At 35.6% G+C, this 26,123-nt stretch overlaps 6 protein-coding genes across 8 annotated transcripts; 3 read left to right on the top strand and 3 right to left on the bottom strand.

Annotated features, from left to right (window-relative positions):
• Positions 1-1,080: 1,080 nt before the first annotated feature.
• On the top strand, positions 1,081-4,363 carry LOC307152163 (ryanodine receptor 1-like; the record flags this gene model as incomplete). The annotated part of the gene is made up of 13 exons (XM_079860570.1): positions 1,081-1,191; positions 1,442-1,714; positions 1,869-1,999; positions 2,266-2,308; positions 2,392-2,528; positions 2,747-2,807; positions 2,896-3,042; positions 3,123-3,257; positions 3,425-3,581; positions 3,744-3,808; positions 3,898-3,998; positions 4,088-4,139; positions 4,226-4,363. 13 exons carry the CDS (start codon positions 1,081-1,083, stop codon positions 4,319-4,321), a joined length of 1,509 nt encoding a protein of 502 aa, XP_079716696.1. The 3' UTR covers positions 4,322-4,363.
• A 354-nt stretch (positions 4,364-4,717) lies between these two features.
• On the bottom strand, positions 4,718-8,019 carry LOC307152720 (cytokine receptor common subunit gamma-like). Its single transcript, XM_079861584.1, has 8 exons — positions 7,906-8,019; positions 7,186-7,273; positions 6,930-7,102; positions 6,691-6,836; positions 6,141-6,297; positions 5,917-6,016; positions 5,711-5,801; positions 4,718-5,615 (listed from the first exon to the last, which is right to left on the bottom strand). The coding sequence occupies exons 1-8, from the start codon at positions 7,985-7,987 to the stop codon at positions 5,367-5,369; spliced, it is 1,086 nt and encodes a 361-aa protein (XP_079717710.1). The 5' UTR covers positions 7,988-8,019; the 3' UTR covers positions 4,718-5,366.
• Positions 8,020-9,543: 1,524 nt separating this feature from the next.
• LOC307152162 (ryanodine receptor 1-like) lies at positions 9,544-13,332 on the top strand (the record flags this gene model as incomplete). Its single annotated transcript, XM_079860569.1, has 13 exons — positions 9,544-9,654; positions 9,890-10,162; positions 10,317-10,447; positions 10,714-10,756; positions 10,840-10,976; positions 11,176-11,236; positions 11,325-11,471; positions 11,552-11,686; positions 11,830-11,986; positions 12,149-12,213; positions 12,309-12,409; positions 12,499-12,550; positions 12,637-13,332. The coding sequence occupies 13 exons, from the start codon at positions 9,544-9,546 to the stop codon at positions 12,730-12,732; spliced, it is 1,509 nt and encodes a 502-aa protein (XP_079716695.1). The 3' UTR covers positions 12,733-13,332.
• Positions 12,979-16,454, bottom strand: LOC307152718 (cytokine receptor common subunit gamma-like). Its single transcript, XM_079861582.1, has 8 exons — positions 16,319-16,454; positions 15,599-15,686; positions 15,343-15,515; positions 15,104-15,249; positions 14,554-14,710; positions 14,330-14,429; positions 14,122-14,215; positions 12,979-14,026 (listed from the first exon to the last, which is right to left on the bottom strand). The coding sequence occupies exons 1-8, from the start codon at positions 16,398-16,400 to the stop codon at positions 13,778-13,780; spliced, it is 1,089 nt and encodes a 362-aa protein (XP_079717708.1). The 5' UTR covers positions 16,401-16,454; the 3' UTR covers positions 12,979-13,777.
• A 1,492-nt stretch (positions 16,455-17,946) lies between these two features.
• Positions 17,947-21,469, top strand: LOC307152161 (ryanodine receptor 1-like; the record flags this gene model as incomplete). Its single annotated transcript, XM_079860568.1, has 13 exons — positions 17,947-18,057; positions 18,293-18,565; positions 18,720-18,850; positions 19,117-19,159; positions 19,247-19,383; positions 19,583-19,643; positions 19,732-19,878; positions 19,959-20,093; positions 20,236-20,392; positions 20,555-20,619; positions 20,715-20,815; positions 20,905-20,956; positions 21,043-21,469. The coding sequence occupies 13 exons, from the start codon at positions 17,947-17,949 to the stop codon at positions 21,136-21,138; spliced, it is 1,509 nt and encodes a 502-aa protein (XP_079716694.1). The 3' UTR covers positions 21,139-21,469.
• LOC307152717 (cytokine receptor common subunit gamma-like) lies at positions 21,382-25,443 on the bottom strand. 3 transcript variants are annotated; one of them, XR_013820039.1, is made up of 9 exons: positions 25,320-25,443; positions 24,597-24,684; positions 24,341-24,513; positions 24,100-24,245; positions 23,547-23,706; positions 23,296-23,422; positions 23,088-23,181; positions 22,508-22,992; positions 21,382-22,146 (listed from the first exon to the last, which is right to left on the bottom strand). XR_013820039.1 is itself a non-coding variant. In XM_079861581.1 (8 exons), the coding sequence occupies exons 1-8, from the start codon at positions 25,399-25,401 to the stop codon at positions 22,744-22,746; spliced, it is 1,119 nt and encodes a 372-aa protein (XP_079717707.1). In that variant the 5' UTR covers positions 25,402-25,440; the 3' UTR covers positions 21,382-22,743. The 3 variants fall into 3 exon arrangements, 1 of the variants encoding a protein (XP_079717707.1); XR_013820040.1 differs by having other exon boundaries at positions 21,382-22,160; positions 22,592-22,992; positions 25,320-25,439; XM_079861581.1 differs by having other exon boundaries at positions 21,382-22,992; positions 25,320-25,440.
• Between the last annotated feature and the right edge of the window lie 680 nt (positions 25,444-26,123).

Below are 26,123 nucleotides of genomic sequence, written 5' to 3'. Positions count from 1 at the left end.
TATATATATATATACAAATAATAAATATAGATTCTGGCCTTTATAACGTTGCTTCAGTTCATTGAGGTTTGTGGGCATTTGTTTATACGTCACAACATTTCAGTTGGGTTGAGGTCTGGACTTTGACTGGGCCATTGCAACACTTTAATTCTTTTCTTTTTCAGCCATTCTTTTGTGTGCTTGGGATCATTGTCCTGTTGCATTGCACGGTCTGACCGTAGGGTGAATTTACTGAGACGGAGATTGGCAACTGTCTTGAATGATTTCCACTTGAGAATAATCTTCCTCACTGTAGAATGTTGGACATCAAATTGTTTGGAAATGGCCGTACAACCCTTCTCAGATTGATGGCAGCAACAGTTGCTGTTTTAAGATCAGTACTGATGTCTTTCCTCCCTGGCATAGTGTTAACACACACCTGAAGGCTCCAGGACCAGCAAACTGCCCAAACTTCTGCTGTTATAGAGGTGATCACGCTCGCTGATGATCAATTCATCAAAGGCATTTGATTAGCAGTGCCTGACTGCTACTCACCCTCTTAATTCCTATGGAAGCAGTAAGAGTGTACTTAGTTTGTCCCCCATGCTTCTCCATTTTAGCCTGGTTTTTGTTAAATAAATAATGACACGGTGTAATATGTCATGTGTTGTTGTTCATCTGAGGTTGTATTTACCTATAAGACCAAATTATTTTATTTATTATTTATTTTATTATTCCTGATACATAAAATCACAGAATTTAATAGGGTGTCCTTTCATTTTCACATGAATGTTTACATGTTTTATGTAAAATTATACTTTGAAATTATGTTGTAGACATGCACAATACCAGATCACAAAATCACAGTTATTGTATTTGATGTTCATGGGGGGAAAAAAACACTTAGTTAACCGATGTAATCTTTTCAACCATTTCCCCCAATATGATGAAATTCTATCATTATGTTGTCTTGATGAAAAGGTCAGAGTTTCCATATTGTACACATTATTTAAAATTTCAGATGGGGGATCTTCATTGAGCCATTTCCTTGTAAAGGCCTTCTTACTAGTTGCTAGTACCGATAATATATTAAAAAATTATATGTCCTTCTTTGTTCATCTACAGAACAGTTTGTCCCGTAACTTCTACAACCTTCGTTTCCTGGCTTTGTTCATCTCCTTTGCCTTGAACTTCATTCTTCTCTTCTACAAGGTTGTAAACTTATTTTAGATTTTTACATTGTTTTCCCATTTAAATTTTTGGTCCATTTGGATTTCTGCTCTCCTTTATATGTCCTTTTGTTTAAATTATCAAATATTCATGACCATTTTAAATTCCTTTTAAAATGGCATGCCTCACAATAATTTTGTTTTCGCATACAGTAGATATAAAAATAAAATCTAGTTTTAGATTTGTGTTCTAGTTCTAGTGTTTTTAAGGCTCCATCTTTTTATTTCTCCAGGTATCTGATACTCCTCCCAATACTGATGAGTTTGAAGGCTCAGGCATGTTTGAAGGCTCAGGGATGTTTGAAGGCTCTGGGCTGTTTGAAGGCTCTGGGGAGGACTTTGATGGCTCTGGCAGAGAGGATGGAGGCGATGATGATGTTGAGGAAGGTCCTGTCTATTATTTTCTGGAAGAAAGTACCGGATACATGCAGCCCACTATGTCCGGCCTGTCCATTCTGCACACCGTCATCGCTTTCATAACCATCATTGGATACAACTGCCTTAAGGTTTTAACCACTAGTTTCATATTTTAGTGCCTGAACTTATATGATTATCAGTTTTGATTTTTGGTTTTTATTTAATTCTGATCTGGAATATGTACACGAATATTCTTATTTATTTGTGCTATCAATGAGTGATCATGATGTCATTGTCTGTTAGATTCCACTGGTAATTTTTAGGAGAGAGAAAGAGCTGGCGAGAAAGCTGGAGTTTGATGGTCTTTACATCACTGAACAGCCAGAGGATGATGACATCAAAGGCCAGTGGGACAGATTGGTGCTAAATACACCGTAAGTGTGGAGACATCTTGATTATTATGGAGCTGTTTCTTACAAGATATATCGGAAAACGGACATGTAGACTACAACGAAAGTTAACCTAGATTATGTTTTGAGCTCAAAGTTGTTTTGTACATCTGGTATGTGGTCCCTAATTAATGTTTCCATAATGCGCTAGGATAAGTGTTCTAATAAGTGTTCATTAGCAGACCTAGCCAGTTGTGGTCCTTTAATAATAATTATTAAAAAAAAACTAATACTCTTTATCATTGTTTTAGCTCCTTTCCCACCAACTACTGGGACAAATTTGTTAAGCGAAAGGTAAACCAATATTCTTCCTGTTGGTGTTTTGGTTTAAAATGAGTGCATTTACAAAGCTTTATTATTCTTGATTATTTTGTAAGGTTCTGGATAAATACGGAGATATTTATGGACGTGAGCGAATCGCAGAGCTGCTGGGTATGGATCTGGCATCGCTGGATGTCAGCAAACAACAGACAGACAAGAAACACGAAGAGCCAGACAACTCCATGCTTGCATGGTATTAAAAATACATCACTACTGGCATATAAGTTTGTGACATCTTATCTAAGATATTACATTTAGGTTATGTGTTATTATTTGCCACTAGTGGCACCAAACAGAATTTCAAAAATATAGATTTTTCATAATCAGATCATCCTGCCCTAAAACCATTGGTCAAGGCAATGTTTTCATATGAGATCAAGTTTTAGATTTTCTTTCCATATTATTTTTTAGGCTCACTGCCATTGACATCAAGTATCAGATCTGGAAGTTTGGAGTTGTGTTCACAGACAATGTAAGTCTTTTTTGTGAGCTAATACATTTTATTTTATTGATTGATTGCTAAGTTCATGTCATGTGCACTACGTGTTCTTTTTTTTTAGACTTTCCTCTACCTGGTGTGGTACACAGTGATGTCACTTCTGGGACATTACAACCATTTCTTCTTTGCTTGTCACCTTTTGGACATTGCAATGGGTGTCAAGACCCTGCGTACAATTCTTTCCTCCGTCACACACAATGGAAAACAGGTACAGTCAGTACAACAAAACAAAACTGGGTCTGGAAATCAGTACTGATGCACCGGTTGACTCTGTTGGATTGTTTTTAGCTGATGATGACTGTGGGTTTGCTGGCTGTGGTTGTGTACCTTTACACTGTGGTGGCCTTCAACTTCTTCAGGAAGTTCTACAATAAGAGCGAGGACGAGGATGAGCCGGACATGAAGTGTGACGACATGATGACGGTTGGTCACTTCATTATACAATCAAATTGTCCTTTATTCTCTTTCTCCAATAATGTATAGTACTTAAAAAAAAATTTGTTATGGGTTGTTCACTTTTTTCTCCCATTCTTTGCTAACCAAACACATGCTGTATAATCCAACAAATCTCTCTCTCTTTCTCTTGGCAGTGTTATCTGTTCCACATGTATGTGGGTGTTCGGGCAGGTGGAGGTATAGGAGACGAGATTGAGGACCCAGCAGGGGACGAGTATGAACTCTATCGTGTGGTCTTCGACATCACTTTTTTCTTTTTTGTCATCGTCATCCTGCTGGCCATCATTCAAGGTGAGACTTGTCTTGCTTTTCAACTTGTGTAACATCTTAGCAATTATACCACATTAAATCTTACATTTTGGAGATTTATGGCTGGCTATGAAATTTCATTTTCTGGATCTGATTGAAAACACTACACTGCAATTCACTGCCAATGCATGTTTGTCTGCACAGGTCTGATCATTGATGCTTTTGGGGAGCTGAGAGACCAGCAAGAGCAAGTAAAAGAAGATATGGAGGTACTGAGATCATTACTGTCCTATAAAAAAATACATATTAAGTATTTATAGCTGTCTGTCTGATTTTACACATTGCATTGCTTCTTCAGACCAAATGCTTTATATGTGGTATTGGGAGTGATTATTTTGATACAACTCCACATGGCTTTGAGACCCATACGCTTGAAGAACACAACCTGGCCAATTACATGTGAGCAATTCAGTTTTATGGCACCTTTCTGATGTTATACAATCTCTCCATCTCCAGACAAACAGAACTAATGTTTCTCTCTTGACTAGGTTCTTCCTGATGTACTTAATCAACAAGGATGAAACGGAGCACACTGGGCAGGTGAGACATGTCACAATGTTCACACCTCATCAGAACAATAATGAAGAGTTATTCAAACATATAGGATATGCGTGTGTGTTTGACAGGAATCATATGTGTGGAAGATGTACCAAGAGAGATGCTGGGATTTCTTCCCTGCTGGAGACTGCTTCAGAAAACAATATGAAGACCAGCTTGGATAAATGCAATTCTGTTTTGTACCTAGTTTTTTAAACTAACAAAACTATCATGATGTTATGCGACCAGCCATGATTTATGTACATTTATACTTAGAAATTATGTTGTAGAAAAAAAAAAAAAAAGCATGCTATTTATGGATAGTACGTTTTTGGGTAGTTTCTAATCATTTAAAATGTTCATGTTGCTAAGACCTATTCTAATGATTTAGTGCGTGTCACATTAAGTTTTAACCAAGTACCTTTTGTTTCATAAATATGAATTGTATTTAATGTTCTTGCAGTTATGAGCATAAGCATCCCACTTCAACATCAGCTCAAACATCAGAATTGACTGTGAAAAATGAAATAAAAAGAATAATTGAATCCAAATGTATAAATAATCACAGACATTGATAGTTTAGCTGTTTTGTGCAATGATTGCAAAAGCATTACATTCTTTAAGCATAATATTTGTGTACAAACAACTCAAAACTTGTTCAATACTACTGATGATAAACACGGCAATATACATTTCAGCAACATACCAACATTGTTTAATTTTAAGATTTTAAATGCATTTAAGACCTTTTATGAATAAATACATAAAGAAAAGCAGAACAATTGAAAAGTAAAATCCCTGAGCAACTTGTCTAGTTAAAATGAAACACTATTTGAAATGAAACTGCAACTACATTGCCAATTGGCAGCAGCATGAATCACAAATAACTATTAAGCACTCTAAATCATGGTTTGGAAGGTGAAGGGCTTTTCACCATCAGTACACAAATCATACTCTAGAATTTACTTCTTTCTTCCAAATACATCTCTTATCAGACACATCTTACACTATGATTATTCTGCTTAAAAGAACATAAGAAATAAAATATAAAAACATTCAAGCATTTATCATTCCTTGTTTGGATATGTAACTTGACTCTGTCACGATTTGGTTATGTTATGCAAATTTTCACCTGTTAATGTTCTACTTTTCATCAATCAAAATTCTAATTTCATAACACTTATTTCTAAACTCTTACACTGAATTGCCTCCGTCAATTAAGACAGATACCTAGACTGGGTTATCCACTGGAGATGGGTCCTGGGTTGGTAGGGGTTCAGCAGGTCCAGGTATGGTGGAGGCTGATGAATAGCTATGCATGCATTGGTAATCTGATGACAGATCTGTTGGGTTTGAGAGGATGCTTTCACTGTCACTGCTGGACTGGGACACCATTCTGTACTCGCGCACAGGACAGGCACGCTCTGTGAAATTGGGTTTGAAGCCGTTCTCCAGATCTTTAGGCATGGACAGCCATTTCTGTGTGAAAAAAAGATGATATATTCTCATATTCCCCTCTATGAATTAAAAAACAAATTCAAGGTACATGACTAAAAAACAAAAAAACTGCTTACCTCCATGCCATCATTGTCAAAAAGGGATGCAAGGTATTTGCTTACATTTCGTCCTGCATTTGGTACCACTGGTATTAAAATTATTCTTAATCTAAGGAACATTAAACATTAGATTAGAGTAAATAAAACACTTATGGACTTTTATTGTTGAAAATTATTAAACTAAAATGTTTAAAATGAATGGACAAAAAAAAATGTATTCTAACCTCTCACTACGGACCAGCAAGCAGGAGAGTATGACGAGTATTATTGTGGCTCCCACTGTATACAGCACCAGTGTCATCACAGACACAGGAGCCAGACTCTCTGGGAAAAGAGTTGCTATTAAAGCCACTGCTGCACTTTTCATTATTGCTTTCAAATATTGTATTTTTTCTGAATAACAAGGACATGAGTAGTAATTAATTGTTGCCATATGACAACTCCGTACCATTAAGGGTTAAAGATCCCCAGTACACAGACTCACTCCAGTCGCTCCAAAACTTAGACTCTCCGCAGTATGAGATTCGAGCCCTGACCTGGAACTCATACCGTTTTTTGGAGGGAAAAGGCAAAATGAAGGAGGTCCTGCTGGCCGCACGGGGGTTCTGGAGAGAGAGAAGTTGTTAACTGTGCCACGTTCTGTGTCACAAGGTGAGATACATTAGCCTGACTACGTCAGACTTCCTACTTCCGCTCAATTTCATTTCGCTTCTGTATACGAAGCAAAGTGAAGTAGCAGAGTCTGGTATTACCAGGCTAGAGATACATAGCAATGATAATTTATTTTTATTCAGTTTATTTGTTTATTTAATAGTTGCTTTAAGGAAATATAAAAATCACAATCGTTTGTCTGAATATCAGCTCGAGCTTCTCCTAAATTAATAAGCTGTGAGAGGCTGTATTAAATAAATAGGAACACAAATACAATGTGCACGTGCTTCGAATGTAGCTCATGCAATCAGAATTCATTTAGTTTTTTTATAATAGTAATTTTATACCTTCCAGTCACTGTTATTTGTCCTGTGACGAACTTCACTCTCAATACAGATGTCATTATTCGTGACATTCGTGACATTCCAGTACAGCCACAGTTCAGCATCTTTTCTCTCCACCACAGACAGGTTGAACGGAGGGTTAAGCTTCACTGATAAGCAACACAGTATAACGTATGTCCATCAACCAGTTATTGCCATACAGTTGTTGTCAAGTTGTAAGAAATATGAATAACTTTTCATACCATAATCTTTCAGAGAATGGTTCTGCTCTGTCACCAAACTGCCAGTGTCACTGTACAGCCATGTGGTCAACAAATTAAACCTTTGTTCTTCTTTGAAGGGAAACATGCAGCCCACATTAACACTGTTAATCTTGTGATATGTAGAACAATCCAGAATTTCAGAATGTGAAAACCTAAGAGAAATCAAAAGAAAATAGTTTGTCTTGATATTTTCATCCAAAATTACAGGTTTTTCTATTTTGTACAACATACGCACCTGCTCTTGAAACTGTAATTGTACTTGAGCCCAAGCTCACTCCATGTGCAGTTAACATAGTCCAGATTTATGATAATGCAGTTTATTTCTGGGTAAAGATGAGAGAAAAGTATAATAAACGCACCTTGGGTATACTTCGTAGAACCTTAACTTATTTACAAACTCCTGAGGTTCATTTTTCTAAATAATTACAGCTTGTAATGCATATTGTTTGTCAGTAGAGGACGCTCACTCAGCAAGACAGACACGTATACATAGCCTACAGGAAATATGTAAATTGTTTAGTCAAAAACACAATTTTATTACATAATATTAATTCAAATTGAAAGTATAAAATCAATGACTTACACAAGAATTCTTTGAATATTTTAATTTAGTTATTTGTATAAAAAACTAAACAGAAAAGCTCATGTTAAATATACACATCATGGCAGATCAGACATTTTGGAAATAATCTCTGTGGCCAGACTTTTTTGGCCCTATATATGTTAACATATTATACTTCAACATCTTAAATGTTGTACAACCACACTACTTCCGTAGTTTTAAAATGCAAATAAAACCAAAAAATGGGGAAGAAATGAATAAAAAGACAACGTACCCTACCCTCAGAATTTACTTTTGTAAACCTTACTTGGTATTATATGTTTTAAGTCAACATGTCAAATCTAATAATAATCAAAAAAAAAAAAAATTTCAAAATAGTTATATGATACTCACTCGGTTCGGATGATGCTGCAAATGTAAATGAAGGAATATTCCCAAGGAAAAGGCTGACAAATAGTAATATCATCTTGGACATGTTTTACATAACTCACTTGTTTTGTGTCTGTTTCAGTCTTCCTTGTTCTGCTCTAAATGTATCTGTTCTTTGTGGGCTGACGTATATATGTGAGATTTCCTGTTTCTGAAGAAGCCACTCTGCTCACCGCCTAAAAAGAACTGAATGCTAAATTTGTTTTTAATTTGTATCTATTTTTACACACTATTTTTCAGATGCCGATTCACTTGTACATAAAAAGAGTTTAAAACCTAAAATAAGCAAGACAATATTAGTATATTTATATATATATATATATATATATATATATATATATATATATATATATATATATATATATAATTATTATTATTATTATTATTATTAGTCTTGCTTTTTTTAGGTTTTAAACTTAAACTCAATATGTGAGTTTTTATGTACAAGTGAATCGGCATCTGAAAAATAGTTTTAATATATTTATATATATACACATATATATATATATATATATATATATATATATATATATATACAAATAATAAATATAGATTCTGGCCTTTATAACGTTGCTTCAGTTCATTGAGGTTTGTGGGCATTTGTTTATACGTCACAACATTTCAGTTGGGTTGAGGTCTGGACTTTGACTGGGCCATTGCAACACTTTAATTCTTTTCTTTTTCAGCCATTCTTTTGTGTGCTTGGGATCATTGTCCTGTTGCATTGCACGGTCTGACCGTAGGGTGAATTTACTGAGACGGAGATTGGCAACTGTCTTGAATGATTTCCACTTGAGAATAATCTTCCTCACTGTAGAATGTTGGACATCAAATTGTTTGGAAATGGCCGTACAACCCTTCTCAGATTGATGGCAGCAACAGTTGCTGTTTTAAGATCAGTACTGATGTCTTTCCTCCCTGGCATAGTGTTAACACACACCTGAAGGCTCCAGGACCAGCAAACTGCCCAAACTTCTGCTGTTATAGAGGTGATCACGCTCGCTGATGATCAATTCATCAAAGGCATTTGATTAGCAGTGCCTGACTGCTACTCACCCTCTTAATTCCTATGGAAGCAGTAAGAGTGTACTTAGTTTGTCCCCCATGCTTCTCCATTTTAGCCTGGTTTTTGTTAAATAAATAATGACACGGTGTAATATGTCATGTGTTGTTGTTCATCTGAGGTTGTATTTACCTATAAGACCAAATTATTTTATTTATTATTTATTTTATTATTCCTGATACATAAAATCACAGAATTTAATAGGGTGTCCTTTCATTTTCACATGAATGTTTACATGTTTTATGTAAAATTATACTTTGAAATTATGTTGTAGACATGCACAATACCAGATCACAAAATCACAGTTATTGTATTTGATGTTCATGGGGGGAAAAAAACACTTAGTTAACCGATGTAATCTTTTCAACCATTTCCCCCAATATGATGAAATTCTATCATTATGTTGTCTTGATGAAAAGGTCAGAGTTTCCATATTGTACACATTATTTAAAATTTCAGATGGGGGATCTTCATTGAGCCATTTCCTTGTAAAGGCCTTCTTACTAGTTGCTAGTACCGATAATATATTAAAAAATTATATGTCCTTCTTTGTTCATCTACAGAACAGTTTGTCCCGTAACTTCTACAACCTTCGTTTCCTGGCTTTGTTCATCTCCTTTGCCTTGAACTTCATTCTTCTCTTCTACAAGGTTGTAAACTTATTTTAGATTTTTACATTGTTTTCCCATTTAAATTTTTGGTCCATTTGGATTTCTGGTCTCCTTTATATGTCCTTTTGTTTAAATTATCAAATATTCATGACCATTTTAAATTCCTTTTAAAATGGCATGCCTCACAATAATTTTGCTTTCGCATACGCATACAGTAGATGTAAAAATAAAATCTAGTTTTTGTTTTTAAGGCTCCATCTTTTTATTTCTCCAGGTATCTGATACTCCTCCCAATACTGATGAGTTTGAAGGCTCAGGCATGTTTGAAGGCTCAGGGATGTTTGAAGGCTCTGGGCTGTTTGAAGGCTCTGGGGAGGACTTTGATGGCTCTGGCAGAGAGGATGGAGGCGATGATGATGTTGAGGAAGGTCCTGTCTATTATTTTCTGGAAGAAAGTACCGGATACATGCAGCCCACTATGTCCGGCCTGTCCATTCTGCACACCGTCATCGCTTTCATAACCATCATTGGATACAACTGCCTTAAGGTTTTAACCACTAGTTTCATATTTTAGTGCCTGAACTTATATGATTATCAGTTTTGATTTTTGGTTTTTATTTAATTCTGATCTGGAATATGTACACGAATATTCTTATTTATTTGTGCTATCAGTGAGTGATCATGATGTCATTGTCTGTTAGATTCCACTGGTAATTTTTAGGAGAGAGAAAGAGCTGGCGAGAAAGCTGGAGTTTGATGGTCTTTACATCACTGAACAGCCAGAGGATGATGACATCAAAGGCCAGTGGGACAGATTGGTGCTAAATACACCGTAAGTGTGGAGACATCTTGATTATTATGGAGCTGTTTCTTACAAGATATATCGGAAAACGGACATGTAGACTACAACGAAAGTTAACCTAGATTATGTTTTGAGCTCAAAGTTGTTTTGTACATCTGGTATGTGGTCCCTAATTAATGTTTCCATAATGCGCTAGGATAAGTGTTCTAATAAGTGTTCATTAGCAGACCTAGCCAGTTGTGGTCCTTTAATAATAATTATTTAAAAAAAACTAATACTCTTTATCATTGTTTTAGCTCCTTTCCCACCAACTACTGGGACAAATTTGTTAAGCGAAAGGTAAACCAATATTCTTCCTGTTGGTGTTTTGGTTTAAAATGAGTGCATTTACAAAGCTTTATTATTCTTGATTATTTTGTAAGGTTCTGGATAAATACGGAGATATTTATGGACGTGAGCGAATCGCAGAGCTGCTGGGTATGGATCTGGCATCGCTGGATGTCAGCAAACAACAGACAGACAAGAAACACGAAGAGCCAGACAACTCCATGCTTGCATGGTATTAAAAATACATCACTACTGGCATATAAGTTTGTGACATCTTATCTAAGATATTACATTTAGGTTATGTGTTATTATTTGCCACTAGTGGCACCAAACAGAATTTCAAAAATATAGATTTTTCATAATCAGATTGGTCAAGGCAATGTTTTCATATGAGATCAAGTTTTAGATTTTCTTTCCATATTATTTTTTAGGCTCACTGCCATTGACATCAAGTATCAGATCTGGAAGTTTGGAGTTGTGTTCACAGACAATGTAAGTCTTTTTTGTGAGCTAATACATTTTATTTTATTGATTGATTGCTAAGTTCATGTCATGTGCACTACGTGTTCTTTATTTTTAGACTTTCCTCTACCTGGTGTGGTACACAGTGATGTCACTTCTGGGACATTACAACCATTTCTTCTTTGCTTGTCACCTTTTGGACATTGCAATGGGTGTCAAGACCCTGCGTACAATTCTTTCCTCCGTCACACACAATGGAAAACAGGTACAGTCAGTACAACAAAACAAAACTGGGTCTGGAAATCAGTACTGATGCACCGGTTGACTCTGTTGGATTGTTTTTAGCTGATGATGACTGTGGGTTTGCTGGCTGTGGTTGTGTACCTTTACACTGTGGTGGCCTTCAACTTCTTCAGGAAGTTCTACAATAAGAGCGAGGACGAGGATGAGCCGGACATGAAGTGTGACGACATGATGACGGTTGGTCACTTCATTATACAATCAAATTGTCCTTTATTCTCTTTCTCCAATAATGTATAGTACTTAAAAAAAAAATTGTTATTCTTCGCTAACCAAACACATGCTGTTTAATCCAACAAATCTCTCTCTCTTTCTCTTGGCAGTGTTATCTGTTCCACATGTATGTGGGTGTTCGGGCAGGTGGAGGTATAGGAGACGAGATTGAGGACCCAGCAGGGGACGAGTATGAACTCTATCGTGTGGTCTTCGACATCACTTTTTTCTTTTTTGTCATCGTCATCCTGCTGGCCATCATTCAAGGTGAGATTTGTCTTGCTTTTCAAATTGTGTAACATCCTAGCAATTATACCACATTAAATCTTACATTTTGGAGATTTATGGCTGGCTATGAAATTTCATTTTCTGGATCTGATTGAAAACACTACACTGCAATTCACTGCCAATGCATGTTTGTCTGCACAGGTCTGATCATTGATGCTTTTGGGGAGCTGAGAGACCAGCAAGAGCAAGTAAAAGAAGATATGGAGGTACTGAGATCATTACTGTCCAATAAAAAAATACATATTAAGTATTTATATACTTAGCTGTCTGTCTGATTTTACACATTGCATTGCTTCTTCAGACCAAATGCTTTATATGTGGTATTGGGAGTGATTATTTTGATACAACTCCACATGGCTTTGAGACCCATACGCTTGAAGAACACAACCTAGCCAATTACATGTGAGCAGTTCAGTTTTATGGCACCTTTCTGATGTTATACAATCTCTCCATCTCCAGACAAACAGAACTAATGTTTCTCTCTTGACTAGGTTCTTCCTGATGTACTTAATCAACAAGGATGAAACGGAGCACACTGGGCAGGTGAGACATGTCACAATGTTCACACCTCATCATAACAATAATGAAGAGTTATTCAAACATATAGGATATGCGTGTGTGTTTGACAGGAATCATATGTGTGGAAGATGTACCAAGAGAGATGCTGGGATTTCTTCCCTGCTGGAGACTGCTTCAGAAAACAATATGAAGACCAGCTTGGATAAATGCAATTCTGTTTTGTACCTAGTTTTTTAAACTAACAAAACTATTATGATGTTATGCGACCAGCCATGATTTATGTACATTTATACTTAGAAATTATGTTGTAGAAAAAAAAAAATGCATGCTATTTATGGATAGTACGTTTTTGGGTAGTTTCTAATCATTTAAAATGTTCATGTTGCTAAGACCTATTCTAATGATTCTTTAGTGCGTGTCACATTAAGTTTTAACCAAGTACCTTTTGTTTCATAAATATGAATTGTATTTAATGTTCTTGCAGTTATGAGCATAAGCATCCCACTTCAACATCAGCTCAAACATCAGAATTGACTGTGAAAAATGAAATAAAAAGAATAATTGAATCCAAATGTATAAATAATCACAGACATTGATAGTTTAGCTGTTTTGTGCAATGATTGCAAAAGCATTACATTCTTTAAGCATAATATTTGTGTACAAACAACTCAAAACTTGTTCAATACTACTGATGATAAACACGGCAATATACATTTCAGCAACATACCAACATTGTTTAATTTTAAGATTTTAAATGCATTTAAGACCTTTTATGAATAAATACATAAAGAAAAGCAGAACAATTGAAAAGTAAAATCCCTGAGCAACTTGTCTAGTTAAAATGAAACACTATTTGAAATGAAACTGCAACTACATTGCCAATTGGCAGCAGCATGAATCACAAATAACTATTAAGCACTCTAAATCATGGTTTGGAAGGTGAAGGGCTTTTCACCATCAGTACACAAATCATACTCTAGAATTTACTTCTTTCTTCCAAATACATCTCTTATCAGACACATCTTACACTATGATTATTCTGCTTAAAAGAACATAAGAAATAAAATATAAAAACATTCAAGCATTTATCATTCCTTGTTTGGATATGTAACTTGACTCTGTCACGATTTGGTTATGTTATGCAAATTTTCACCTGTTAATGTTCTACTTTTCATCAATCAAAATTCTAATTTCATAACACTTATTTCTAAACTCTTACACTGAATTGCCTCCGTCAATTAAGACAGATACCTAGACTGGGTTATCCACTGGAGATGGGTCCTGGGTTGGTAGGGGTTCAGCAGGTCCAGGTATGGTGGAGGCTGATGAATAGCTATGCATGCATTGGTAATCTGACGACAGGTCTGTTGGGTTTGAGAGGATGCTTTCACTGTCACTGCTGGACTGGGACACCATTCTGTACTCGCGCACAGGACAGGCACGCTCTGTGAAATTGGGTTTGAAGCCGTTCTCCAGATCTTTAGGAATGGACAGCCATTTCTGTGTGAAAAAAAGATTATATATTCTCATATTCCCCTCTATGAATTAAAAAACAAATTCAAGGTACATGACTAAAAAACAAAAAAACTGCTTACCTCTATATTGCCATCATTGTCAAAAAGGGATGCAAGGTATTTGCTTACATTTCGTCCTGCATTTGGTACCACTGGTATTAAAATTATTCTTAATCTAAGGAACATTAAACATTAGATTAGAGTAAATAAAACACTTATGGACTTTTATTGTTGAAAATTATTAAACTAAAATGTTTAAAATGAATGGACAAAAAAAATGTATTCTAACCTCTCACTACGGACCAGCAAGCAGGAGAGTATGACGAGTATTATTGTGGCTCCCACTGTATACAGCACCAGTGTCATCACAGACACAGGAGCCAGACTCTCTGGGAAAAGAGTTGCCATTAAAGCCACTGCTGCACTTTTCATTATTGCTTTCAAATATTGTATTTTTTCTGAATAACAAGGACATGAGTAGTAATTAATTGTTGCCATATGACAACTCCGTACCATTAAGGGTTAAAGATCCCCAGTACACAGACTCACTCCAGTCGCTCCAAAACTTAGACTCTCCGCAGTATGAGATTCGAGCCCTGACCTGGAACTCATACCGTTTTTTGGAGGGAAAAGGCAAAATGAAGGAGGTCCTGCTGGCCGCACGGGGGTTCTGGAGAGAGAGAAGTTGTTAACTGTGCCACGTTCTGTGTCACAAGGTGAGATACATTAGCCTGACTACGTCAGACTTCCTACTTCCGCTCAATTTCATTTCGCTTCTGTATACGAAGCAAAGTGAAGTAGCAGAGTCTGGTATTACCAGGCTAGAGATACATAGCAATGATAATTTATTTTTATTCAGTTTATTTGTTTATTTAATAGTTGCTTTAAGGAAATATAAAAATCACAATCGTTTGTCTGAATATCAGCTCGAGCTTCTCCTAAATTAATAAGCTGTGAGAGGCTGTATTAAATAAATAGGAACACAAATACAATGTGCACGTGCTTCGAATGTAGCTCATGCAATCAGAATTCATTTAGTTTTTTTATAATAGTAATTTTATACCTTCCAGTCACTGTTATTTGTCCTGTGACGAACTTCACTCTCAATACAGATGTCATTATTCGTGACATTCGTGACATTCCAGTACAGCCACAGTTCAGCATCTTTTCTCTCCACCACAGACAGGTTGAACGGAGGGTTAAGCTTCACTGATAAGCAACACAGTATAACGTATGTCCATCAACCAGTTATTGCCATACAGTTGTTGTCAAGTTGTAAGAAATATGAATAACTTTTCATACCATAATCTTTCAGAGAATGGTTCTGCTCTGTCACCAAACTGCCAGTGTCACTGTACAGCCATGTGGTCAACAAATTAAACCTTTGTTCTTCTTTGAAGGGAAACATGCAGCCCACATTAACACTGTTAATCTTGTGATATGTAGAACAATCCAGAATTTCAGAATGTGAAAACCTAAGAGAAATCAAAAGAAAATAGTTTGTCTTGATATTTTCATCCAAAATTACAGGTTTTTCTATTTTGTACAACATACGCACCTGCTCTTGAAACTGTAATTGTACTTGAGCCCAAGCTCACTCCATGTGCAGTTAACATAGTCCAGATTTATGATAATGCAGTTTATTTCTGGGTAAAGATGAGAGAAAAGTATAATAAACGCACCTTGGGTATACTTCGTAGAACCTTAACTTATTTACAAACTCCTGAGGTTCATTTTTCTAAATAATTACAGCTTGTAATGCATATTGTTTGTCAGTAGAGGACGCTCACTCAGCAAGACAGACACGTATACATAGCCTACAGGAAATATGTAAATTGTTTAGTCAAAAACACAATTTTATTACATAATATTAATTCAAATTGAAAGTATAAAATCAATGACTTACACAAGAATTCTTTGAATATTTTAATTTAGTTATTTGTATAAAAAACTAAACAGAAAAGCTCATGTTAAATATACACATCATGGCAAATCAGACATTTTGGAAATAATCTCTGTGGCCAGACTTTTTTGGCCCTATATATGTTAACATATTATACTTCAACATCTTAAATGTTGTACAACCACACTACTTCCGTAGTTTTAAAATGCAAATAAAACCAAAAAATGGGGAAGAAATGAATAAAAAGACAACGTACCCTACCCTCAGAATTTACTTTTGTAAACCTTACTTGGTATTATATGTTTTAAGTCAACATGTCAAATCTAATAATAATCAAAAAAAAAAAAAATTTCAAAATAGTTATATGATACTCACTCGGTTCGGATGATGCTGCAAATGTAAATGAAGGAATATTCCCAAGGAAAAGGCTGACAAATAGTAATATCATCTTGGACATGTTTTACATAACTCACTTGTTTTGTGTCTGTTTCAGTCTTCCTTGTTCTGCTCTAAATGTATCTGTTCTTTGTGGGCTGACGTATATATGTGAGATTTCCTGTTTCTGAAGAAGCCACTCTGCTCACCGCCTAAAAAGAACTGAATGCTAAATTTGTTTTTAATTTGTATCTATTTTTACACACTATTTTTCAGATGCCGATTCACTTGTACATAAAAAGAGTTTAAAACCTAAAATAAGCAAGACAATATTAGTATATTTATATATATATATATATATATATATATATATATATATATATATATATATATAATTATTATTATTATTATTATTATTAGTCTTGCTTTTTTTAGGTTTTAAACTTAAACTCAATATGTGAGTTTTTATGTACAAGTGAATCGGCATCTGAAAAATAGTTTTAATATATTTATATATATACACATATATATATATATATATATATATATATATATATATATACAAATAATAAATATAGATTCTGGCCTTTATAACGTTGCTTCAGTTCATTGAGGTTTGTGGGCATTTGTTTATACGTCACAACATTTCAGTTGGGTTGAGGTCTGGACTTTGACTGGGCCATTGCAACACTTTAATTCTTTTCTTTTTCAGCCATTCTTTTGTGTGCTTGGGATCATTGTCCTGTTGCATTGCACGGTCTGACCGTAGGGTGAATTTACTGAGACGGAGATTGGCAACTGTCTTGAATGATTTCCACTTGAGAATAATCTTCCTCACTGTAGAATGTTGGACATCAAATTGTTTGGAAATGGCCGTACAACCCTTCTCAGATTGATGGCAGCAACAGTTGCTGTTTTAAGATCAGTACTGATGTCTTTCCTCCCTGGCATAGTGTTAACACACACCTGAAGGCTCCAGGACCAGCAAACTGCCCAAACTTCTGCTGTTATAGAGGTGATCACGCTCGCTGATGATCAATTCATCAAAGGCATTTGATTAGCAGTGCCTGACTGCTACTCACCCTCTTAATTCCTATGGAAGCAGTAAGAGTGTACTTAGTTTGTCCCCCATGCTTCTCCATTTTAGCCTGGTTTTTGTTAAATAAATAATGACACGGTGTAATATGTCATGTGTTGTTGTTCATCTGAGGTTGTATTTACCTATAAGACCAAATTATTTTATTTATTATTTATTTTATTATTCCTGATACATAAAATCACAGAATTTAATAGGGTGTCCTTTCATTTTCACATGAATGTTTACATGTTTTATGTAAAATTATACTTTGAAATTATGTTGTAGACATGCACAATACCAGATCACAAAATCACAGTTATTGTATTTGATGTTCATGGGGGGAAAAAAACACTTAGTTAACCGATGTAATCTTTTCAACCATTTCCCCCAATATGATGAAATTCTATCATTATGTTGTCTTGATGAAAAGGTCAGAGTTTCCATATTGTACACATTATTTAAAATTTCAGATGGGGGATCTTCATTGAGCCATTTCCTTGTAAAGGCCTTCTTACTAGTTGCTAGTACCGATAATATATTAAAAAATTATATGTCCTTCTTTGTTCATCTACAGAACAGTTTGTCCCGTAACTTCTACAACCTTCGTTTCCTGGCTTTGTTCATCTCCTTTGCCTTGAACTTCATTCTTCTCTTCTACAAGGTTGTAAACTTATTTTAGATTTTTACATTGTTTTCCCATTTAAATTTTTGGTCCATTTGGATTTCTGGTCTCCTTTATATGTCCTTTTGTTTAAATTATCAAATATTCATGACCATTTTAAATTCCTTTTAAAATGGCATGCCTCACAATAATTTTGCTTTCGCATACGCATACAGTAGATGTAAAAATAAAATCTAGTTTTTGTTTTTAAGGCTCCATCTTTTTATTTCTCCAGGTATCTGATACTCCTCCCAATACTGATGAGTTTGAAGGCTCAGGCATGTTTGAAGGCTCAGGGATGTTTGAAGGCTCTGGGCTGTTTGAAGGCTCTGGGGAGGACTTTGATGGCTCTGGCAGAGAGGATGGAGGCGATGATGATGTTGAGGAAGGTCCTGTCTATTATTTTCTGGAAGAGAGTACCGGATACATGCAGCCCACTATGTCCGGCCTGTCCATTCTGCACACCGTCATCGCTTTCATAACCATCATTGGATACAACTGCCTTAAGGTTTTAACCACTAGTTTCATATTTTAGTGCCTGAACTTATATGATTATCAGTTTTGATTTTTGGTTTTTATTTAATTCTGATCTGGAATATGTACACGAATATTCTTATTTATTTGTGCTATCAGTGAGTGATCATGATGTCATTGTCTGTTAGATTCCACTGGTAATTTTTAGGAGAGAGAAAGAGCTGGCGAGAAAGCTGGAGTTTGATGGTCTTTACATCACTGAACAGCCAGAGGATGATGACATCAAAGGCCAGTGGGACAGATTGGTGCTAAATACACCGTAAGTGTGGAGACATCTTGATTATTATGGAGCTGTTTCTTACAAGATATATCGGAAAACGGACATGTAGACTACAACGAAAGTTAACCTAGATTATGTTTTGAGCTCAAAGTTGTTTTGTACATCTGGTATGTGGTCCCTAATTAATGTTTCCATAATGCGCTAGGATAAGTGTTCTAATAAGTGTTCATTAGCAGACCTAGCCAGTTGTGGTCCTTTAATAATAATTATTTAAAAAAAACTAATACTCTTTATCATTGTTTTAGCTCCTTTCCCACCAACTACTGGGACAAATTTGTTAAGCGAAAGGTAAACCAATATTCTTCCTGTTAGTTGGTGTTTTGGTTTAAAATGAGTGCATTTACAAAGCTTTATTATTCTTGATTATTTTGTAAGGTTCTGGATAAATACGGAGATATTTATGGACGTGAGCGAATCGCAGAGCTGCTGGGTATGGATCTGGCATCGCTGGATGTCAGCAAACAACAGACAGACAAGAAACACGAAGAGCCAGACAACTCCATGCTTGCATGGTATTAAAAATACATCACTACTGGCATATAAGTTTGTGACATTTTATCTAAGATATTACATTTAGGTTATGTGTTATTATTTGCCACTAGTGGCACCAAACAGAATTTCAAAAATATAGATTTTTCATAATCAGATTGGTCAAGGCAATGTTTTCATATGAGATCAAGTTTTAGATTTTCTTTCCATATTATTTTTTAGGCTCACTGCCATTGACATCAAGTATCAGATCTGGAAGTTTGGAGTTGTGTTCACAGACAATGTAAGTCTTTTTTGTGAGCTAATACATTTTATTTTATTGATTGATTGCTAAGTTCATGTCATGTGCACTACGTGTTCTTTATTTTTAGACTTTCCTCTACCTGGTGTGGTACACAGTGATGTCACTTCTGGGACATTACAACCATTTCTTCTTTGCTTGTCACCTTTTGGACATTGCAATGGGTGTCAAGACCCTGCGTACAATTCTTTCCTCCGTCACACACAATGGAAAACAGGTACAGTCAGTACAACAAAACAAAACTGGGTCTGGAAATCAGTACTGATGCACCGGTTGACTCTGTTGGATTGTTTTTAGCTGATGATGACTGTGGGTTTGCTGGCTGTGGTTGTGTACCTTTACACTGTGGTGGCCTTCAACTTCTTCAGGAAGTTCTACAATAAGAGCGAGGACGAGGATGAGCCGGACATGAAGTGTGACGACATGATGACGGTTGGTCACTTCATTATACAATCAAATTGTCCTTTATTCTCTTTCTCCAATAATGTATAGTCCTTAAAAAAAAATTGCCATTCTTTGCTAACCAAACACATGCTGTTTAATCCAACAAATCTCTCTCTCTTTCTCTTGGCAGTGTTATCTGTTCCACATGTATGTGGGTGTTCGGGCAGGTGGAGGTATAGGAGACGAGATTGAGGACCCAGCAGGGGACGAGTATGAACTCTATCGTGTGGTCTTCGACATCACTTTTTTCTTTTTTGTCATCGTCATCCTGCTGGCCATCATTCAAGGTGAGATTTGTCTTGCTTTTCAAATTGTGTAACATCCTAGCAATTATACCACATTAAATCTTACGTTTTGGAGATTTATGGCTGGCTATGAAATTTCATTTTCTGGATCTGATTGAAAACACTACACTGCAATTCACTGCCAATGCATGTTTGTCTGCACAGGTCTGATCATTGATGCTTTTGGGGAGCTGAGAGACCAGCAAGAGCAAGTAAAAGAAGATATGGAGGTACTGAGATCATTACTGTCCAATAAAAAAATACATATTAAGTATTTATATACTTAGCTGTCTGTCTGATTTTACACACTGCATTGCTTCTTCAGACCAAATGCTTTATATGTGGTATTGGGAGTGATTATTTTGATACAACTCCACATGGCTTTGAGACCCATACGCTTGAAGAACACAACCTGGCCAATTACATGTGAGCAATTCAGTTTTATGGCACCTTTCTGATGTTATACAATCTCTCCATCTCCAGACAAACAGAACTAATGTTTCTCTCTTGACTAGGTTCTTCCTGATGTACTTAATCAACAAGGATGAAACGGAGCACACTGGGCAGGTGAGACATGTCACAATGTTCACACCTCATCAGAACAATAATGAAGAGTTAGTCAAACATATAGGATATGCGTGTGTGTTTGACAGGAATCATATGTGTGGAAGATGTACCAAGAGAGATGCTGGGATTTCTTCCCTGCTGGAGACTGCTTCAGAAAACAATATGAAGACCAGCTTGGATAAATGCAATTCTGTTTTGTACCTAGTTTTTTAAACTAACAAAACTATCATGATGTTATGCGACCAGCCATGATTTATGTACATTTATACTTAGAAATTATGTTGTAGAAAAAAAAAAAAAGCATGCTATTTATGGATAGTACGTTTTTGGGTAGTTTCTAATCATTTAAAATGTTCATGTTGCTAAGACCTATTCTAATGATTTAGTGCGTGTCACATTAAGTTTTAACCAAGTACCTTTTGTTTCATAAATATGAATTGTATTTAATGTTCTTGCAGTTATGAGCATAAGCATCCCACTTCAATATCAGCTCAAACATCAGAATTGACTGTGAAAAATGAAATAAAAAGAATAATTGAATCCAAATGTATAAATAATCATCACAGACATTGATAGTTTAGCTGTTTTGTGCAATGATTGCAAAAGCATTACATTCTTTAAGCATAATATTTGTGTACAAACAACTCAAAACTTGTTCAATACTATTGATGATAAACACGGCAATATACATTTCAGCAACATACCAACATTGTTTAATTTTAAGATTTTAAATGCATTTTTTAAGACCTTTTATGAATAAATACATAAAGAAAAGCAGAACAATTGAAAAGTAAAATCCCTGAGCAACTTGTCTAGTTAAAATGAAACACTATTTGAAATGAAACTGCAACTACATTGCCAATTGGCAGCAGCATGAATCACAAATAACTATTAAGCACTCTAAATCATGGTTTGGAAGGTGAAGGGCTTTTCCCACCAGTACACAAATCATACTCTAGAATTTACTTCTTTCTTCCAAATACATCTCTTATCAGACACATCTTACACTATGATTATTCTGCTTAAACAAAAGAACATAAGAAATAAAATATAAAAACATTCAAGCATTTATCATTCCTTGTTTGGATATGTAACTTGACTCTGTCACGATTTGGTTATGTTTCATGTTCCTGTTTCATGTCTGTCATGTGATCCCCTGTTCAAGTCCCCTGTTCAAGTTCAATGTGATCCTGCCATGTGTTCCCTTGTCTGATGTGTCATTGGTTCATTGTTCACAGGTGTCCCTTGTCTTGTCATTAGTCTTGTATTTAAGCCCTCATGTTTGCCATGTCTTTTCTTGGTCAAGTTTTCTTTGTGTTGTAGAGAGAACCCAAGTGCAGTTTATTGACAAACATAAAACAAAAGCATGAACATTGACAAGACACTTACCAACCATGGTTACAGTGAAACACTTTACAGAAAACTTGACCAAGACACGTGGCAAACATGAGGGCTTAAATACGCACAAGACTAATGACAAGACAAGGGACACCTGTGAACATCAGACAAGGGAACACATGGCAGGATCACATGACTTGAACAGGGGATCACATGACAGACATGAAACAGGAACATGAAACATAACCAAATCGTGACACTCTAACTGGATTATTTATTTTTTAACAAAATGTGTGCAAAATACCAAAACTGGATTTTATCATTATATAACCTGAAAAAACAAATTTTCACCTGTTAATGTTCTGCTTTTCATCAATCAAAATTCTAATTTCATAACACTTATTTCTAAACTCTTACACTGAATTGCCTCCGTCAATTAAGACAGATACCTAGACTGGGTTATCCACTGGAGATGGGTCCTGGGTTGGTAGGGGTTCAGCAGGTCCAGGTATGGTGGAGGCTGATGAATAGCTATGCATGCATTGGTAATCTGACGACAGGTCTGTTGGGTTTGAGAGGATGCTTTCACTGTCACTGCTGGACTGGGACACCATTCTGTACTCGCGCACAGGACAGGCACGCTCTGTGAAATTGGGTTTGAAGCCGTTCTCCAGATCTTTAGGAAAGGACAGCCATTTCTGTGTGAAAAAAAGATGATATATTCTCATATTCCCCTCTATGAATTAAAAAACAAATTCAAGGTACATGACTAAAAAAACAAAAAACTGCTTACCTCTATATTGCCATCATTGTCAAAAAGGGATGCAAGGTATTTGCTTACATTTCGTCCTGCATTTGGTACCACTGGTATTAAAATTATTCTTAATCTAAGGAACATTAAACATTAGATTAGAGTAAATAAAAACACTTATGGACTTTTATTGTTGAAAATTATTAAACTAAAATGTTTAAAATGATTGGACAAAAAAATGTATTCTAACCTCTCACTACGGACCAGCAAGCAGGAGAGTATGACGAGTATTATTGTGGCTCCCACTGTACACAACACCAGTGTCGTCACCTTTATTTTACTGTCTATGGTCGTCACAGACACAGGAGCCAGACTCTCTGGGAAAAGAGTTGCTATTAAAGCCACTGCTGCACTTTTCATTATTGTTTTCAACTATTGTATTTTTTCTGAATAACAAGGACATGAGTAATAATTAAGTGTTGCCATATGGCAACTCCGTACCATTAAGGGTTAAAGATCCCCAGTACACAGACTCACTCCAGTCGCTCCAAAACTTAGACTCTCCGCAGTATGATGAGATTCGAGCCCTGACCTGGAACTCATACCGTTTTTTGGAGGGAAAAGTCCAAATGAAGGAGGTCCTGCTGGCCGCACGGGGGTTCTGGAGAGAGAGAAGTTGTTAACTGTGCCACGTTCTGTGTCACAAGGTGAGATACATTAGCCTGACTACGTCAGACTTCCTACTTCCGCTCAATTTCATTTCGCTTCTGTATACGAAGCAAAGTGAAGTAGCAGAGTCTGGTATTACCAGGCTAGAGATACATAGCAATGATAATTTATTTTTATTCAGTTTATTTGTTTATTTAATAGTTGCTTTAAGGAAATATAAAAATCACAATCGTTTGTCTGAATATCAGCTCGAGCTTCTCGTAAATTAATAAGCTGTGAGAGGCTGTATTAAATAAATAGGAACACAAATACAATGTGCACGTGCTTCGAATGTAGCTCATGCAATCAGAATTCATTTAGTTTTTTTATAATAGTAATTTTATACCTTCCAGTCACTGTTATTTGTCCTGTGACGAACTTCACTCTCAATACAGATGTCATTATTCGTGACATTCGTGACATTCCAGTACAGCCACAGTTCAGCATACTTTCTCTCCACCACAGACAGGTTGAACGGAGGGTTAAGCTTCACTGATAAGCAACACAGTATAACGTATCAATCCATCAACCAGTTATTGCCATACAGTTGTTGTCAAGTTGTAAGAAATATGAATAACTTTTCATACCATAATCTTTCAGAGAATGGTTCTGCTCTGTCACCAAACTGCCAGTGTCACTGTACAGCCATGTGGTCAACAAATTAAACCTTTGTTCTTCTTTGAAGGGAAACATGCAGCCCACATTAACACTGTTAATCTTGTGATATGTAGAACAATCCAGAATTTCAGAATGTGAAAACCTAAGAGAAATCAAAAGAAAATAGTTTGTCTTGATATTTTCATCCAAAATTACAGGTTTTTCTATTTTGTACAACATACGCACCTGCTCTTGAAACTGTAATTGTACTTGAGCCCAAGCTCACTCCATGTGCAGTTAACATAGTCCAGATTTATGATAATGCAGTTTATTTCTGGGTAAAGATGAGAGAAAAGTATAATAAACGCACCTTGGGTATACTTCGTAGAACCTTAACTTATTTACAAACTCCTGAGGTTCATTTTTCTAAATAATTACAGCTTGTAATGCATATTGTTTGTCAGTAGAGGACGCTCACTCAGCAAGACAGACACGTATACATAGCCTACAGGAAATATGTAAATTGTTTAGTCAAAAACACAATTTTATTACATAATATTAATTCAAATTGAAAGTATAAAATCAATGACTTACACAAGAATTCTTTGAATATTTTAATTTAGTTATTTGTATAAAAAACTAAACAGAAAAGCTCATGTTAAATATACACATCATGGCAAATCAGACATTTTGGAAATAATCTCTGTGGCCAGACTTTTTTGGCCCTATATATGTTAACATATTATTATATATATATATATAATAATATATATATTACACTACTTCCGTAGTTTTAAAATGCAAATAAAACCACAAAATGGGGAAGAAATGAATAAAAAGACAACGTACCCTACCCTCAGAATTTACTTTTGTAAACCTTACTTGGTATTATATGTTTTAAGTCAACATGTCAAATCTAATAATAATCAAAAAAAAAAAAAAAATTCAAAATAGTTATATGATACTCACTCGGTTCGGATGATGCTGCAAATGTAAATGAAGGAATATTCCCAAGGAAAAGGCTGACAAATAGTAATATCATCTTGGACATGTTTTACATAACTCACTTGTTTTGTGTCTGTTTCAGTCTTCCTTGTTCTGCTCTAAATGTATCTGTTCTTTGTGGGCTGACGTATATATGTGAGATTTCCTGTTTCTGAAGAAGCCACTCTGCTCACCGCCTAAAAAGAACTGAATGCTAAATTTGTTTTTAATTTGTATCTATTTTTACACACTATTTTTCAGATGCCGATTCACTTGTACATAAAAAGAGTTTAAAACCTAAAATAAGCAAGACAATATTAGTATATATATATATATTATTATTAGTCTTGCTTTTTTTAGGTTTTAAACTTAAACTCAATATGTGAGTTTTTATGTACAAGTGAATCGGCATCTGAAAAATAGTTTTAATATATATATATGTATATACACACACACAAATAATAAATATAGATTCTGGCCTTTATAACGTTGCTTCAGTTCATTGAGGTTTGTGGGCATTTGTTTATACGTCACAACATTTCAGTTGGGGTCTGGACTTTGACTGGGCCATTGCAACACTTTAATTCTTTTCTTTTTCAGCCATTCTTATGTGTGCTTGGGATCATTGTCCTGTTGCATTGCACGGTCTGACCGTAGGGTGAATTTACTGAGACGGAGATTGGCAGCTGTCTTGAATGATTTCCACTTGAGAATAATCTTCCTCACTGTAGAATGTTGGACATCATATTGTTTGGAAATGGCCGTACAACCCTTCTCAGATTGATGGCA

This window comes from Squalius cephalus (genome assembly GCF_949319135.1).
Source record: "Squalius cephalus genome assembly, chromosome: 24".
NCBI lineage: Eukaryota > Metazoa > Chordata > Actinopteri > Cypriniformes > Leuciscidae > Squalius > Squalius cephalus.
This window is presented reverse-complemented; position numbering and strand designations above follow the sequence as displayed.

Excerpts from the sequence above, each read along its gene's own strand:
- LOC307152718 (XM_079861582.1), bottom strand. The coding sequence starts at position 16,400 with ATGTCCAAGATGATATTACTATTTGTCAGCCTTTTCCTTGGGAATATT. Across the intron at positions 15,687-16,318 it reads TGCAGCATCATCCGAACCGA|AAATAAACTGCATTATCATA; the intron begins GTGAGTATCATA and ends ATCTTTACCCAG. Across the intron at positions 15,250-15,342 it reads CCATTCTCTGAAAGATTATG|TGAAGCTTAACCCTCCGTTC; the intron begins GTATGAAAAGTT and ends GTTGCTTATCAG.
- LOC307152717 (XM_079861581.1), bottom strand. The coding sequence starts at position 25,401 with ATGTCCAAGATGATATTACTATTTGTCAGCCTTTTCCTTGGGAATATT. Across the intron at positions 24,685-25,319 it reads TGCAGCATCATCCGAACCGA|AAATAAACTGCATTATCATA; the intron begins GTGAGTATCATA and ends ATCTTTACCCAG. Across the intron at positions 24,246-24,340 it reads CCATTCTCTGAAAGATTATG|TGAAGCTTAACCCTCCGTTC; the intron begins GTATGAAAAGTT and ends GTTGCTTATCAG.
- LOC307152720 (XM_079861584.1), bottom strand. The coding sequence starts at position 7,987 with ATGTCCAAGATGATATTACTATTTGTCAGCCTTTTCCTTGGGAATATT. Across the intron at positions 6,837-6,929 it reads CCATTCTCTGAAAGATTATG|TGAAGCTTAACCCTCCGTTC; the intron begins GTATGAAAAGTT and ends GTTGCTTATCAG. Across the intron at positions 6,017-6,140 it reads GGGATCTTTAACCCTTAATG|AGAGTCTGGCTCCTGTGTCT; the intron begins GTACGGAGTTGT and ends CTCTTTTCCCAG.